Raw genomic sequence first — 16,697 nt, 5'->3', positions numbered from 1 at the left:
GTGTATGGCGGGAAATTGAAGGGACTACGATGTCAATAATGGCCTTAGTTGATATTTGACTTTTTACGTAAGATTCTATTCATCTTACAACTCTTTAAGTTGGGTCCTATTCACGCTTCAATGGCAGCCTAATTTTTATGTTCAAATAATCTTTGACACATTCCCTATTTCCATTCTCAATTTTTTTAAAGATAAAAAGTAAGATTCCCGCTCCTTTGAAGTAATGTGTGAGCATTTTGCCTGTATTATACAGTAGGTTATAATAAAAGTATATAACTGTCGTACATTTTAGTTGATGTTTTAGTATCAGGCTTGACCAAACCATAAATAAAGGCAACAGTAGTATACCGCTGTTCAAAACTCATAAATCCATGGACAAAAAACAAAATCGGAGAAACAAACTAAAACCGAGGGGAACGCATTAAATATAAGAGGAGAACAACGACACAACACCGAAACGCAACACACACAGAAACGGACCAAGCATCAGACAAAACACCACGAGAATAACAAATATAACATCAAAATCAAATACACGAATTTGGGATAGACAAGTACCGTGCCACGTCGTATCTCAATATAACAATGTGTTATATTACGTTTAGACGAAAATTTGTTTGATGTGGCCTTTTTGTCGTGTTAGTTAACATATACATGTATTGAAACAAAGTAATTTTTGTAATTATAATTGATTTTGTACTATATAACATGTCAAAATTAGCCATGTGCATCTTTTATAATTGATTTTCAAATCTGTTACATACTTAAAAGCAAACTATTCCTTTTATTCAAAATTAGTTTGCAACAAGCTAAGCAGCAAAGATGATGTGGAAAGAAATTATGGTGGTAATGATGGTCATCTTTCTGGGAAAGACTGAAGGTAATTTTGAACTCTTAAGATTTTGACTGTGTTTGTATCATATTTATGTCCTTAAAATAAAATAAAATCTGAAATGATATTGTAAAATTCGTCGGATAAAAAAAATGACGAACTTTCCCATTTAGGAATATCTTTACAATTTAATTACATTTTTGTTAGCGGCTTTAATTTGGCTGCTACAAATGTGTGACATGAATCAGTTCAAACTATGTAACAATTTACACCACTGGGTCGATGCCACTGCTGGTGGACGTTTCGTCCCCGAGGGTATCACCAGCCCAGTAGTCAGCACTTCGGTGTTGACATGAATATCAGTTATATGGTCATTTTTTGTAAATTTTCTGTTTACTAAACTTTGAATTTTTCGAAAACTAAGGATTTTCTTACCCCAGGAGTAGATTACCTTAGCCGTATTTGGCACAACTTTTTGGAATTTTGGATCCTCAATGCTCTTCAACTTTGTATTTATTTGGCTTTTTAACTATTTTGATCTGAGCGTCACTGATGAGTCTTATATAGACGAAACGCGCGTCTGGCGTATAAAATTATAATCCTGGTAATTTTGATAACTATTTACACCACTGGGTCGATGCCACTGCTGGTGGACGTTTCGTTTCCGAGGGTATCACCAGCCCAGTAGTCAGCACTTCGGTGTTGACATGAATATCAGTTATATGGTCATTTTTTGTAAATTTTCTGTTTACTAAACTTTGAATTTTTCGAAAACTAAGGATTTTCTTACCCCAGGAGTAGATTACCTTAGCCGTATTAGGCACAACTTTTTGGAATTTTGGATCCTCAATGCTCTTCAACTTTGTATTTATTTGGCTTTTTAACTATTTTGATCTGAGCGTCACTGATGAGTCTTATGTAGACGAAACGCGCGTCTGGCGTATAAAATTATAATCCTGGTAATTTTGATAACTATTGAACATGTTTCATCCGTTTATAACACATCGACTTAAATAATTAATTTTGGTTGTTTCAGCTACGAGTTACTCAAATGCCCTTTTTATACCTCAAACCACAAACGCGTTAATCAAAGTTGTGACGAGAAATAAATATAATGTTTTCGTTTGTTTGGAAAATTGTAAAAGGTCTTTTGATCTGGCTCGGTCAAAAACATAACCTGCAAACTGTAAAGATAATCAATATTATTTTTTGATTCATGTCTTCTTATCAATAATTAATTCCTCATCGAATCGTACCTCATAACGTATTTTAATAGTCAATGATGATTTTTAATCATTGATAAAATAACTTCAAATTTTTTATCAAATTTTAAACACATTTTCAAAATTTGTGTTTTATGGCTTTTTAAAATATCATTCGTCATAGGCGATTTGAGTCCTTTTTATGTTTTTAAGATTGAAGTTTGTCTCCTTTTAGTTTCTTTTCAATCTATTGATCAGATTTGTACACCGGGAAACACCTGTTGCCGACATAAAGAAAACAATATCCATGCAAACATATCGAATCATGTATCGTTATACCATAGAAATAGGAAGATGTGGTGTGAGTGCCAATGAGACAACTCTCCATCCAAGTAACAATTTAAAAAGTAAACCATTTATAGGTTAAAGTACGGTCTTCAACACGGAGCTTTGGCTCACACCGAACAACAAGCTATAAAGGGCCCCAAAATTACTAGTATAAAACCATTCAAACGGGAAAACCAACGGTCTAATGCCTATTTGAATGTCAACTAAGTCGTATGAGATAGCACTTAACAATGGACTCCTTCATTCAGTATTGTTTTTTTTGTCAATCTGTTTACATTTAAGGCGTTACTCAACACTTTCACTAAAATTAATTTGGCTCATTTCATTTTCATAAAATTTTGTCAAAGTATTTACTATCATGACAGTTTAAAAAAAATATAAAAATTTTAAAAATTTTGATCCAACCGTTTTGTCAGAAAAAAGTACACTGGTTATGTAGCAATTTGACAACCACCTATTTTGATCATTGAGAAGCTTAATATTCCGTTTACAACACAACGTAAATAAAACGTTTCGCTGACCTTACAGAGTTATCTCCCTGTAGTGTTCAGTACATCCTTAAGGAGGTTTAAACTGAAGATACGTCAAATTCTTGCGGTTAATGGAAGTTTCCTTAAATTTAATAATAGACAGCGTTTGGTAGTATTCAGACTAAGGGAACTAAGTTCCCCTTGAATCTGATGTATAAAAGTTTCAAACACAACATAAGTACATAAACGTCGTTGGTGTGGTAACACTTTTTTGAGGAAGAACGATGGTAATTTCAATTTGAAAAGCATCATTGATATACTTGCTTTTTATAAAATTATATTGATAATGAGTATGCTTGTTTTGTGCCAATTTGATGCGTAAAGTCTTTTGAAAATGGGTTTAAAATTTGTTCTTCAGTTATGTTGTTTCTTAACTCTTTATGATCAAGGGAGTGTCTTTTTTTTGCAAAATTGTTTAAATCTGCCAAACGTTGTATGTGCTTTTCCAAAGTCTGAAGCCTGAAATTAGAAGGTCTTCGTTTTTTTTTTTTTTTCAATTTTTTATGTATATTGTATTTCATTGTTCCGTTGTCGGTACCTTTCTCGTTTAAATAATTTCTCGACACTATCATGGCTGCACTTTTTAAAGCTTATTTTGAAAAGCCGGTTTGGTCTACTCTTTGAAGCCATATGGTACTTGGTTTCTCGTTGATTTGTTTTTCAATGGTTATCAGACTGCAACGTGTTTTTTTTTAACTGACATTTATACAAGCCTTTGTGGTCTTTCATACTTTATTCGATTAAATATACCATACATGTCACAGCTGTGAAACATGCACTCCTTTTTTTAGGTCCAGTTTGCCTTTTTCAATTATTCAACTAATATATTTATTGATCTTAAATACAAAAATATTTTACTTTATCTTTTGTGATCTTTTAATAGATTTAAAAGCTAAAAAAATCATCTGTACTTTATTGAACTATTCACACTCTATAAAACAAATATAAACTAAACGATATTGACCTAAAAAAAAATTTGCGAAGGAAAAAATTGCTAAAACTTTTTTTTGTAAATATTAGCATAAACTTAATCACATGTTCCGTCGTCATCAAACGAACACAAGAGTGTAAAAAAAAAGGGTAACATGACCCGATATCAACACGTGAAGAGTTGTCTTATTTCCAATGATACTAAATTGTTTGTCTGTTTGTCTGTTTTTTTGCAATGGCGTTGTCAGTTTATTTTTTATATATATGAGTTTAAATGTCCTGGTATATTTTGCCCCTCTTTTACACCGCGTATGATGGATTATCAGCTTCATTATGACTGATAATGTTATGGCAATTGTTGTCCATTCGTTTGATGTGTTTAAGATTTTGATTTTGTCATTTGATTAGGGACTTTTCGTTTTGAATTTCGAATATGGCTGATCATGAAATGACAATTGTTTTCCATTAGTTTGATGTGCTAAAGCTTTTGATTGAGCCATTTGATAAGGGACTTTTCATGTTATGACTTTGTTTACCGTCCGTTTGATGTGTTTGAGGTTTTGATTTTGACATTTGATAAGGGTCTTTCCGTCATGAATTTTCCTCGGTGTTCAGTATTTTTTTTATCTTACTTTTTTTTCTTGAGACAGAGTTGGTAATGTTTCAGATCATTTTATTTTAAAAAAAGAAGAAAACGTCTATTGATTAAAAAACGCTATAATATACATGTCGTTTTTTTAATATTTGATAAAAAAATGATTAAACAATATTGATATTACTTATAACATATAACATGATGTCGTATTTTAACAACAGCTTTAGCATTAATTCAATGATAATTACAATAATTTAACATATTACAATGTACTTCACACATTTTTACTACATTTTTCCATGTAATCTAATTACGTCTTAATAAATCGAAAAAAATATAATTATTATCCAAAAGTATTAAACATATGTTTAATTTAAAGAACTAAGATTTGTACTGTGAACATGCATATATTACGAATCGTTGTGCTAACTATATTTGTATGCGTTACCAATGTTAAAGGTAAGCGTGTACTGTTGAATATTAATGAACTGAGGTACATAGTTCGAACACTGCCGATTTCCTTTTTTGAAAATGAAATCCTTTGGGCAATGTTCAAACCTTTAGATCACGAGAAAATTAAAAGGAAACTTCGCCAAAAAAAAATAAAATTGATATTATGTCCATTCTTTTAAACATGCTCAAATTCATAAATATTAAAGTTTTATTCTGCTGCATAAGAGATGTTCATGATTTAAAATTGAATTAATGGTATTAACTTACTTTCATCCAATATTAATGCTACATGGATAGGACATAACAGCTGCACGGATATAGTTTTTTTTCGCGTATTTCACAGAAAAATGCAAATTTTGCAGGACTAATTTTTCCAAAACAATAGTTCAGCAATAAATACAGATTTTTTTATGCATTAAACTCCTTCAGAACTGTTTGAATTGTCTAGTTTAACACACATTTATATGTGTCAGGTGTTTAGTTTACTGTAAACATTACAAAAATTTCGGTATAAAAAACAAAACAAAGCTTGGATAAGTTTTTCAGTACAGCTTCAATGATGCGTCAATTGTAAGTTCATAACACAAATTTAGTTTTAAACCATAAACGGATTAAAAGTTTTTGATAAAATTAAGATTATAAAAAAAAAATCATATTCTACGATTATGACATTTTTTATTGTTTTCAACGGAAATGTTGCAATACTTTTTTGCTGGTGTATGTTAGACGTCATGTTATTTGTTGAATAGCTAGTATGAAATTCTCAGCATAGAATGCTTCTCTTTTTAATGTGGTGCAGGATGTGGCCAACCTACTAGAGAACCTGCGATCAACCCAAGTTTTGGGTGGGGTTGCTTTTTGTTTTTTATGTTGAGATTTTGTTATATTGCTTGTATAATTGTCTGGATTTAGCCATGGCGTTGATAGTTTATTTTTGATATATGAGTTTAATTGAGTTCAGCCTGCCAACGTGTTTTTGTATGTTGTGATGTTATGCTATTGTTTCAGAAAAAAGGAGAAGGATGGATCCATTAAAACATTCAATCCCGCTGCAAATGTTTGCACCTGTCCTAAGTCAGGAATCTGATGTACAGTAGCTGTCGTTTGTTTATGTAATTTATACGTGTTTCTCGTTTCTCGTTTTTTTTTATATAGAAAAGACCATTAGTTTTCCCGTTTGAATGGTTTAACACTAGTAATTTTTGGCCCCTTTACAGCTTGTTGTTCGATGTGAGCCAACGCTCAGTGTTGAAGGCCGTACATTGACCTATAATGATTAACTTTTTTTAATTGTTATTTGGATGGAGAGTTGTCTCATTGGCACTCACACCACATCTTCCTATATATATTAAATGTCCTTCTTGTATCTTTGAAGGATGTGTTGGAGGCTGTCCACCAAATGCCAATCCACATCCATTTTGCCCGAATGGTTTCCAGGCCCTATGCTTTTCAGACAGTGACTGTACTCCTCCTAAGAAATGTTGTCGAACAGGATGCAGTAATCAATGCGTCGCTCCATGTTTGTATATTCAAAATGTAGTATTCAATGACAGATGGAAATTATTTCATCAGATAGTTTTAAACAAATTAAAAATAATGGTTGACAAGGGTTTGCAATATTAATACTTAAGAATTTTCTACCTCAGGAAAAGATTGCCTTGGCAAAAACTTCAGGATTTATGGTCCTCCAAAGTCTTCAACTTCGTTCTTTGTTTGGCCTTTTTAACATTTTTTTATTCGAGTGTCACTATTGATCCTTTTGTAGACAAAACTCGTAACTGGCGCGAATATGAAATAGAAATCCTGGTATTTATTAAGTGTTTATCTGTGGTCAGTTGGACATGCCCTGTCTATCTCAAGTTGTCTTTATAAATAGATATGTTCACATATGTAGAGTAGGTTAATCTCTCTTTTACACCGCGTATGAATGATTATAAGCTTCAATTATAACTGATCATGTTATGACAATTGTTGGACTTTCGTTTGATGTGTTTGAGGTTTTGATTTTGCCATTTGATAAGGGTCTTTCCGTCTTGAATTTTCCTCGGTGGTCAGTATTTGTTTTTATTCTACTTTTTCTCTTGAGACAGAATTGGTAATGTTTAAAACATTATATTAAAACATGAAGAAAACGTCTATTGATTCAAAAAGCGCTATAAAATACATGTCATTTTTTTTTTAAATATTTGATAAAAAAATAATAAAAGATATTGATATTACATATAACATATAACATGATGTCGTATTTTAACAACAGCTTTAGCATTAATTCAATTATAATTACAATAATTTAACATATTACAATGTACTTCACAAATTTTTACTACATTTTGCCATGTAATCTAATTATGTCTTAATAAATCGAAAAAATATAAGAATAATAATTACGTCTTAATAAATCGAAAAGAATTAAACAAACAACTAGGATTTGTACTGTGAACATGCATACATTACGAATCGTATTGTAACTATATTTGTATGCGTTACCAAAATTAAAAGTATGCTTTAGCTTTTGAGTGTTGAATATTAATGAATTGAGGTACATAGGTCGAACACTACCGATTTCTTTTTGAAAATGAAATTATTCAGGCAAATGTTTTTATCAATTTATTTTTATATAGATTAGACAGATATGGTTTTCCCGTTTGAATGGTCTTAAACTTGTACCTTGACCTATAATTGTTTACTTTTATAAATTGTTATTTAGATGTAGAGTTGTCCCATTTGCACTCATACCACATCTGCCTTTACCAATTTACAAACCTTTAGATAATATGAAAATTCAGATCATGATATTTTTATATGATGTTTAACCTGTGACTGTTCTTGCGTCTCTCCGAATTACCATAACATTTTCCCCAAAATTACTAAATGGGTTCAACAAAGGCCAATACAGTTCCCTAAAACAAATTATTTTAAGTCCATCTTTGTTTATTTATTTATTTGATTTGATAGTGATTAAGATGAAAAAATACGTTGTTGACTGCTATTTCTGTATTAGTGACATTGTAACCTAATAAGTCGGTTTGTTTAATTCATTCATCAATATAATTGAATTGTATGCAATTGTCATACACGTCAGAGGTTTATCTGGTTATCAAAGCAGGTTAAATATACTTTTTGTACATAAGGGAATACCTGTTCACAGCCAAAAATATAAAAGTTGTTTTTCCTTCGTTTACAGCTAATATTCTAAGGCATGTAGAGAAAAACTTTAATTAGCTTGCTTTGTTTGTATATTGTACAATAGTAATTGGTATGATGTCCAATAAAATATAATTATGAAAGAGGGACAAAAGATACCAAAGGGACAGTAAAACTCACAAATCGAAAATAAACTGACAACGCCATGGCAAAAAAGGAAAAAGACAAACAGACAAACAATAGTACACATGACACAACATATAAAAGTAAAGAATAAACAACACGAACCCGACCAAAAAATAGATCGCAGGTACTCCAGAAGGGTAAGCTGATCCTGCTTTACATGTGGCACCCGTTGTGTTGCTTTTGTGAACAAATCCGGTAAACAGTCTTATTTGGTAGGTCACATTCATGAAAGGGAAGGCGATTGTAGCTACGACGTAAGGCACATATCCGATATCATTTGTGAAACGGTTATTCCATAACGGTCAACCAACTCGTGATGGCGTCCGTAAATTTTACAAAGGGATGATTTTAACTTCATCATTTGGAACTCTTGGTTAAATAGCTTCCTTGTAAGCAGCAACCTTCTTTCAAGAAAATCATGATAGGAAATTCAAGCACGGGAATATGGTATCAATGGTGAGATATGTAGGAGCTGCTGGAATGTTGCTACTTAGAAATTGAAAGTTCAAAATTGGAAAGCTGAAATCATCTCTTTTGTCGAAAATGTTTGTTTTCAACCGCTCCTCATTGTTCGATTTGATAGATGCGTTTCACATTGTCACCAAATTTTGAATTATTTAGTGAAAGAACATCATCTATATAGCGGAAAGTAGAGTTAAAGGATATCACTAACTTCTTATCTTTCTTCCCTAGAAGTTCCTGCATGAAGTAAGCCTCATAATTATAAAGAAACAAGTCGGCAAGTAGAGGAGCACAATTTGCTCCCATTGGAATGCCGACAGTCTGTTGCAAAACACGTCCTCCGAACGTAACAAATATTTTGTCAATCAAGAAATCAAGCATCTTGATATTATCACTTTCAAATAATTTTTTGTTTGAATCAGAGTGATCCTTTTCAAAGTAGGATTTATTCCTCCCCAAGACAAGATACTTGTATTTGCGTTGGCCATTCTTTTTTATGAAAAGCATTACCAACTCTTTCAATTTGTCTTTTAGTTTGGAATGCGAAAAGTTGTGTAAAGAGTAGAAAAGTCAAATGTTTTAATACTATTACAAGATGAAAGAGAGTTAGATTGTATATACTCTAAATGTTCTTTGGAATTTTTAAGTATCCATATCTGATTCACGCCATCTCTAGATAAGCAGTTTCACAATAACTTTGAAGCCCATCTTTAATTACTGAAGAAAGATGTGAATAACTTAGAAAGAGGTTTCCTGGAGCACTTGGAAGACCCAGCAATATACCGTTGTTTGTAAGGACACTATGTAGTTTAGGTTTTCAATACAGTGATGGAGGATCCAGTTGTTCATCTTTGGTTGAAATTCCAAAGGAACATAGAGCAGACCTATGCTTATCTAGGATTTCCTCTTTGTCGTAAGGGTATATGTTGAGTTTCCAAGTGAATTGTCAATACCTAATTCGTTTATCAAGCAGTTAATGAAATGAGTTTTACACACAAAAACGATGTTGTTTGGGGCTTTATCTGCGGGGACAACAACATATTTGTCATGGAGGTAGGATAAGTGTTTTGCTACAGTTGAGTCTTTAAAGATTGACGTCTATGTTTATTGTTTGAAGATATCAATCTTATTTATAAAGCTTGAGAAATCGTTTATACAAACAAAGCAAGCAAACAAATCAAAGTTTTTTTTCCTACAAGCATTAGAAAATTAGCTGTAATGTGTTTGATCTCTTGATTTTGACATTTGATATCTATTTTTCTAGGTTCAAGTGTGGACAACTGTATTGCTTGCTCTGATATTGCCTTCTTAATTGATGAATCCGGTAGCATAAGTAACGATGAATTTACCGAGACGAAAAATTTTATGAAAGATGTGGTCCAAAGATTTCCAAATATTGGACCAACTGGTGCACAGTTTGCAGCAGTTAAGTTTTCTAGTTTACACGATCAAACTACGGAATTCGATCTAAACGACCACGTTGATACTACTGGGGTTCTGAATGGAATAGATGCAATAGTAAATAATGGATCAACTACTCATATTGGAGCAGGACTTATGGTAAAATGTTATGAAAGAAGGGGTCGACTTATATGAATAAAAACATCATTTAATTTTGTGTACATAATAAGGGTTAACCAACATACCCCTTTAAGTGATGACATCTTTATTATCCTAACGCTCAATCATACGAAATACGAAATATTGTGTTAACGAAAGCCCAATTATGAACAAAATCTTAAATATAATGGATACAACAAAGAAAAAAATATAAACAATCTAACTCAACTTAGTACTACATATTAAGTATTTATCTATTTTATGTATACTAAAGAATTTCGTCTATAAATAACCAAAGAAAGCACTCGAGGACCAAACACTCCTTGAGTTTTGTCAAATACAGCTAAGGTAATCTATTCCTGAGGTGGATAATCCTTTGTTTTTCAATTTTTTTAAAACAGTTAATTTATAATCATGAACATACCAATTATAACTCAAGTCAACACAAAAGTGCTGACTACTGGGCTTGTGATACCCTCGGGGAAATAAATCTCAGGTGATGTAAAAGAAACTCATCATAGATACAAGGATTTAAATTTTATATTTACGCCAGACGAGCGTTTCGTCTTCAAAAGACTCATCAATGTTGGAGAGCAATGGGGACAAAACAGTCCTTAAAATTTGCCAAAAACAGCAAATGTATTCTATTCCTGATTCCTGAGGTAGATAATCCTTTGTAATTCAAATATTCGAAATCTTTTTTATAGTTAATTTATTATCATTAACATATCAATGATAACTCAGAAGTGCTGACTACTGGGCTTGTGATTCTCTCGGGGAATTAAACTCCACCAGCAATGGCATCGGCCCAGTTGTTGTAAACTCCGATGTATAATGTTGATTATATGAAAAACGTCTATTTGGCTATTGAGTGTTTTACAGGAGAACTAAGAATCATAACATAACTTTAAAGTTACATTGTTTTAGACATCACTGCCGTTTTTTCTTAAATTATTAGTAAACATGTTATAAATTTAGATTACATTTTTATTTCCTTCTTTCATATTCTATTCGGTTAGTACCTAGCGTCTAACATATTTAACGTGGTTAATGGTGCAGGACGCCCATGTGCAGTCGACAATAGATTTGCAGTTGTTATAACAGACGGTCAAACTTCTGGTAATTTTGGGGAGGAAGCTGCCTTTTTAAAGAGTAAAAATGTGAAGATCTTAGCTGTGGGTGTCGGAGATGGTGTTGCTACTGCCGTGTTACAAGAAATTGCAACTACGAACGACTTTGTCTTCCAAGTAGGCAATTTTAGTGCCTTCTCATTAATTATAGATGATCTCATCAGTAAAATATGTACACCAGGTATGTGAATGTTTTACCTTTTATTTTATCTAAACATTATTTTAATTGCATACTATTATTTGTAAAAAACAAAAAAAAATCGTTTCAATGTTCAATTTCTAAGTGTTAATGGTTTCCTATCTGTTTTTTATCTGTCTCAACGACGGAAACAAGAAAAATCGTATCTAAACGAAACATTACTGTGGATTCATTTATTTTCGTGGGTACCAATTTTCGTGGATTATGGAAAACTTGCAATTTCGTAGATATTTCATTTCGTGGTTTTGCCGAAGTCTGCATACAAGCCTATAGAAAATTAGTTATTCGTTGAAAATTCAATTTCGTGGTTCGCCAATACCCACGAAAGCCACGAAAGCCACGAAAATTGGTATCACACGAATAAAAATGAATCCACAGTATTTAAGGATATGAAGTTTGAACTTTATTTTAATTAAACTGTAGAGTTATGTAACGCTATTAATGGCTATGGTCATACAGAATGAGGCAAGAGCCATATAACAAAGAAATACAAATTGAAATTTGAAACAAGTATATATTTAATTTTTCGGTTTAAAGTTTTAAAAACGTATAAAGATTGTTAAACACCCAAGAAATAAGAAAAATCCTGTTCATGCAAGTGTCATTATATAACCGATCTCCTGAAAACATCACGATTGGTTTTTTAATTTTTAGATTTTTTGTTTGTTTACCTAACAAATCGAAATGTCGTCAGTCAAAGTGTCGGGTACTCCATTAACATTAGTTTTTAATGTAAAATTGAGAACTGAAACTGGGAATATGTCAAAGAGACAACAAACAACTCGTACATATGCATGTTTTTGGTAGACATAAATCAAGTTAAATTTGCCTTTTAGAAAACCCCGTCATTATGACTGCAGGTGGATTGATTGTCTGCATGGTTTTCAACGGCTAAGTTTTTTAAGAGGTTTTAATGGTTTAAAACATACCCTTCTTTAATTCAGGATTTTAATTTTTGAAGGTATCAAAAAGCATTACAATCCCCAATAATTGTCTGTGACTGCATTTGACTTTTCTTTCAAGATTCCCCTTGGTCATAAAGCTTCTCCTTTGAAAAAAAAAAAAAATCATATAAAAAAATGTGGTATGATTGCCAATGAGACAACTATCCATAAAAGACAAAAGACATACACATTTGGCTCCATTATTGTTGTTTTGACCTTTTTTCAGTATTTATGCCCCACCTTCGATAGTAAAGGGGCATTATGTATTCTGATCTATGGGTCCGTCTGTTCGTCCGTCCGTTCGTCACGCTTCAGGTTAAAGATTTTGGTCAAGGTAGTTTTTGATGAACTTCAAACTTAGTACACATGTTCCCTATGATATATGCTTTCTGATCCTTATGCCAAATTAGAGTTTTTATCCGAATTGTACGGTCGACTGAACATAGACAACGATAGTGCGAGTGGGAAATCCGTGTACTAAAAACACATTCTTGTTTAAACATAATTGGTGTTAACAATTTGGAGTTCAAAGTGTCGGATGAAAGTATATGCAGAGATAGCATATCTAAAACGCAAAATTTACAAAATACTACCTTCTTTATTGACTTTATTGAAGACTTAACAATCACAACTACGTTAAAAATCAAAACATAAATAAATCAAAAACAGTTCGATTCATCATATTTGACAAAACTTTGAACATCTGTCAATAAACTGCAGTAAATCCTTTTGAATTTGACAGGTCCTGGCCCTCATGGATTTTGCGGCTTTCCATGTACCCTTCATAACAAAACCTATGAACTTTGCTCTTGTGACGTAAACAATGTCAACCAATCATATAGCGTAGGAGTAAATGATACCACTTTGTTCACTGAGAATTTTGGTGGTGAAAATAAAACGGACTGGGAATGCTATACCAGAAGTGGACGGTTTTACGTTGTACGGTGAGTTAACATTTTTTTTTGCCGGAACCAAGTCAGAAATTTAACAGTTGTTTTTAATCGTTTGTTGTTTTATAGAGTCTAACGTATGATTTAAAAGTTGTTATGGTCTTCCTCATTTTTTTTTTATTAACATTGAAAGTCGTTTCTTTTGTTCAATATATCTTTAATTATCATATATTAAGGTGGTACCTAACACTACAGGGAGATAACTCTGTAAAATCAGATAAACGTTTTAATTTCGTTGTGTTGTTAAAGGGATATTAAGCTTCTCAATGATCAAAATAAGTGTTTGCCAAACTGCTATATAACCAGTGAAATTTTTCTGATAAAACGGTTGGTTAAATTTTTTTAGAATTTTTATATTTTTGTCAAAGTGTCAAAGTAAATACGTGTCAAAATTTCAAGAAAATTAAACGAGCCAAATTAATTTTAGTTAAAGTGTTGGGTACCACCTTAAGTGAATATATTTCTTACTCACATTTTGTCACTGGTTATAAAACTAAGTGATCTGCTGAACCACAAAAATTTCTTTTTGTGTCAGAAAAAAAATCCTGCGAGCTTTTAAAAATAGTTTTCAGTATATTACTAGTATATAGTTATATTGATATGATATGATAATAATAATACATGTTACTAATGCATTTTTTTGCATTGAATATTCCACAAAATGCAATTCACCGGTGAAAACTTGCATTGGTACTTGATTTCGTAGTTTAACCACAGACTGTATTCTAGTCTATAGAACATATAAAATTTGTGATTCAAATCTGTATCCACAAAACCCACGAAACGTGGTATCCAATTAATAGTAATGAATTCACAGTAATTTACATATTGGTCCAATATAACCTGCTTTTCAAATGCACAAATAAAAAAGTGTATATTTACCTAAAAATCATTCGCTATGACCATTATGACTTAATTTTTAACTTCATACAACCAAAGGATTCCAAAGTATGAATTACAAAAGTATCAAAATATAGAGGACAATTTTAACTGTAATATTTGAAGATATGTGATATATCATGAGGTAAATGTTAATGATCATGTTTTTATTCTATTTTTAGACGATGCATTGCTCATAACGTATACGAATACCGTTGTATGAGAGACATAATGTACAATACCACTAAAGATTTAAGAGTATATTGTATGTCAGAATGGGGTTAGTAAAATTGAGAAAGGAAATGGGGAATGTATCAAAGCGACAACAACCCGACCATAGAGCAGACAACAGCCGAAGGCCACAAAAGGGTCTGCAATGTAGCAAAATTCCCGCACCCCTAGGTATCCTTAAGCTGGCCCCTAAGAAATATGTATACTAGTACAGTGATATTTCCCTATTATTAGTTATTACATAGTATACCTTAAGTTCTGTGTAAGACATAACATGTTTTCTCTAAATTTTGCTCTTTTCATATGTTTTTATCGGTGTGAGAAAATTATTTTTCTTTACTAGTGAAAAATCTGTTATCAGCAAATAGTTGGTCGAAATTTATCTGTGACGTATTGTTTTTTGTTTTCTTCTGCATTTTAAATTTATTTAAAAAGCTCGGCAAGTTTCGCGCTTTAAATGTAAAAATTATACTTTTTCGAGTGTAGAAAATTCGTAACACACTTGTTGCAGTTGTGGAATTTAATATGTCTTTTTTAAAATGTGTAAAACATAGGGTTCGTATTGCATAATTGATATATTTTTTATCATTTTTTCCTGAAGACTGCAAATGGTGTCAAGGGAGAGCAGACAAATCAGTCCATTAATGCCTAAATACGACAGCTAAGGAAACCTAACAAATTATAATCTGTATTCAACATTGAAGGTTTGATCATGAGCGTTATAAAAAGAATAAGAATCCACATATGCTCGAGATAATATGTGTGCATACATTTTTACACTATTAACAATGTTATGCATTTCATTTTTTAGCACAATTTCCAGGCAATCCTTCTCTTTGTGATGTTTGTGACGGATCAGCATTTGACAATAACAAAGCTTTAATTATCAAAGGTAAAAAAAATGAAAATTAGTGTACGAGGGTTATGATGGGATTAATGGCATAAATTGTAAGGGAAAAGCAATGCGGAACCGGCAATTCGCCGTTTTAGAGTCTAATGCATCCTGGGTAATATTTTCAAAAGTGACACCAAAGCGTTTGATTGGTTTAAAACGTTATAAACAATAGCAAATCAACCAATGACGTAACGTTATTTTCACTTTGGGGTACGAACAATGAAATTACCCATGATGCTTTAGATTCTGAAACGGCCAATTAGGACTGATGAGAGACAATTTAAAAAGTAGGCAAAAATATAATAAATAATAGAAAATAATCGAGGGCTAAATCAAAGGAATAAGTAGAGAAAATTGGTGAAATACATTATAAAATATAATAAAAAGAACACTACATATATACACTTAATTAGGATTGCAAATGATACATTTCCTCTAATGTGCAAAACATTAAACGTCGACACAAGGATAAACAACACCTTCCGCGGTTTGCGATTCGATAAAAGAACAATCATTACGACAATATGAAATGTTAGTTTATAATATAACTAGTTATTGACTTAATTTGTAACCTGCTGGTTTTCTCTTTCAGAGCAAAGTGAACGTAAGTTAGATTTACTGTAAAACTTTCTTACTAGAGAGCGGATAAACTCATATATGATCCTTTATTGGATCACAGAAAATGTTTTTGTTCTCTTTTGAATTTATTTATGATTTGATATTTCTCCAAAAGCATTTTAGCTGGTTATTGTTCTTTTCATTGTTTAATATCAATATGTTACAAAGCTGTTTATCAAATCGACACAGTAATTATCTAAAACCCGCGGTTCGTTTTGTAAATTGTATTAGTGTTGTTTTTTGTTGCACTTCAGTGTTTCTGTTGTTCCGTTGTTTCTTCTAATAGTAAATGTGTTTATCTTGGTTTTAGTTTAAAGCCGGGATTTTTGTTCTCTGTTGTCTTTATTTATTTGATTTGTTTTTTTTATTTGCATTCCCTCTGCTTTAATTTGAGCAAAACTGATGAGTCGTATGAAGACGAAACGCAAATATATAATATGGTGTTTTTTTATATGTTTGAAGAAATATAAAAACTAAAAGATGTGGTATGATTACCCATGAGACAACTCTCAACAGGAGACCAAAATGACACAGAAATTAACAACTATAGGTAACCATACGACCTTCTGTAATAACTATTCAAGATAATGAGTATTTAAAAAACAAGAC

At 31.8% G+C, this 16,697-nt stretch overlaps 1 protein-coding gene across 1 annotated transcript; it reads left to right on the top strand.

Annotated features, from left to right (window-relative positions):
- Positions 1–808: 808 nt before the first annotated feature.
- Positions 809–16,094, top strand: LOC134719493 (collagen alpha-6(VI) chain-like). Its single transcript, XM_063582484.1, has 7 exons — positions 809–880; positions 9,947–10,242; positions 11,262–11,553; positions 13,258–13,459; positions 14,527–14,624; positions 15,387–15,467; positions 16,063–16,094. The coding sequence occupies exons 1-7, from the start codon at positions 823–825 to the stop codon at positions 16,092–16,094; spliced, it is 1,059 nt and encodes a 352-aa protein (XP_063438554.1). The 5' UTR covers positions 809–822.
- The last annotated feature ends 603 nt before the right edge of the window (positions 16,095–16,697 follow it).

Source organism: Mytilus trossulus, chromosome 5 (assembly GCF_036588685.1).
Source record: "Mytilus trossulus isolate FHL-02 chromosome 5, PNRI_Mtr1.1.1.hap1, whole genome shotgun sequence".
NCBI lineage: Eukaryota > Metazoa > Mollusca > Bivalvia > Mytilida > Mytilidae > Mytilus > Mytilus trossulus.
This window is presented reverse-complemented; position numbering and strand designations above follow the sequence as displayed.

What these genes read in the sequence shown, in the direction of transcription:
- LOC134719493 (XM_063582484.1), top strand. Translation starts at nt 823, where the DNA reads ATGATGTGGAAAGAAATTATGGTGGTAATGATGGTCATCTTTCTGGGA. An exon ending in ATATTGTATGTCAGAATGGG is followed by an intron (nt 14,625 to 15,386) that starts GTTAGTAAAATT and finishes TTCATTTTTTAG; the next exon opens with CACAATTTCCAGGCAATCCT. An exon ending in CAAAGCTTTAATTATCAAAG is followed by an intron (nt 15,468 to 16,062) that starts GTAAAAAAAATG and finishes TTTCTCTTTCAG; the next exon opens with AGCAAAGTGAACGTAAGTTA.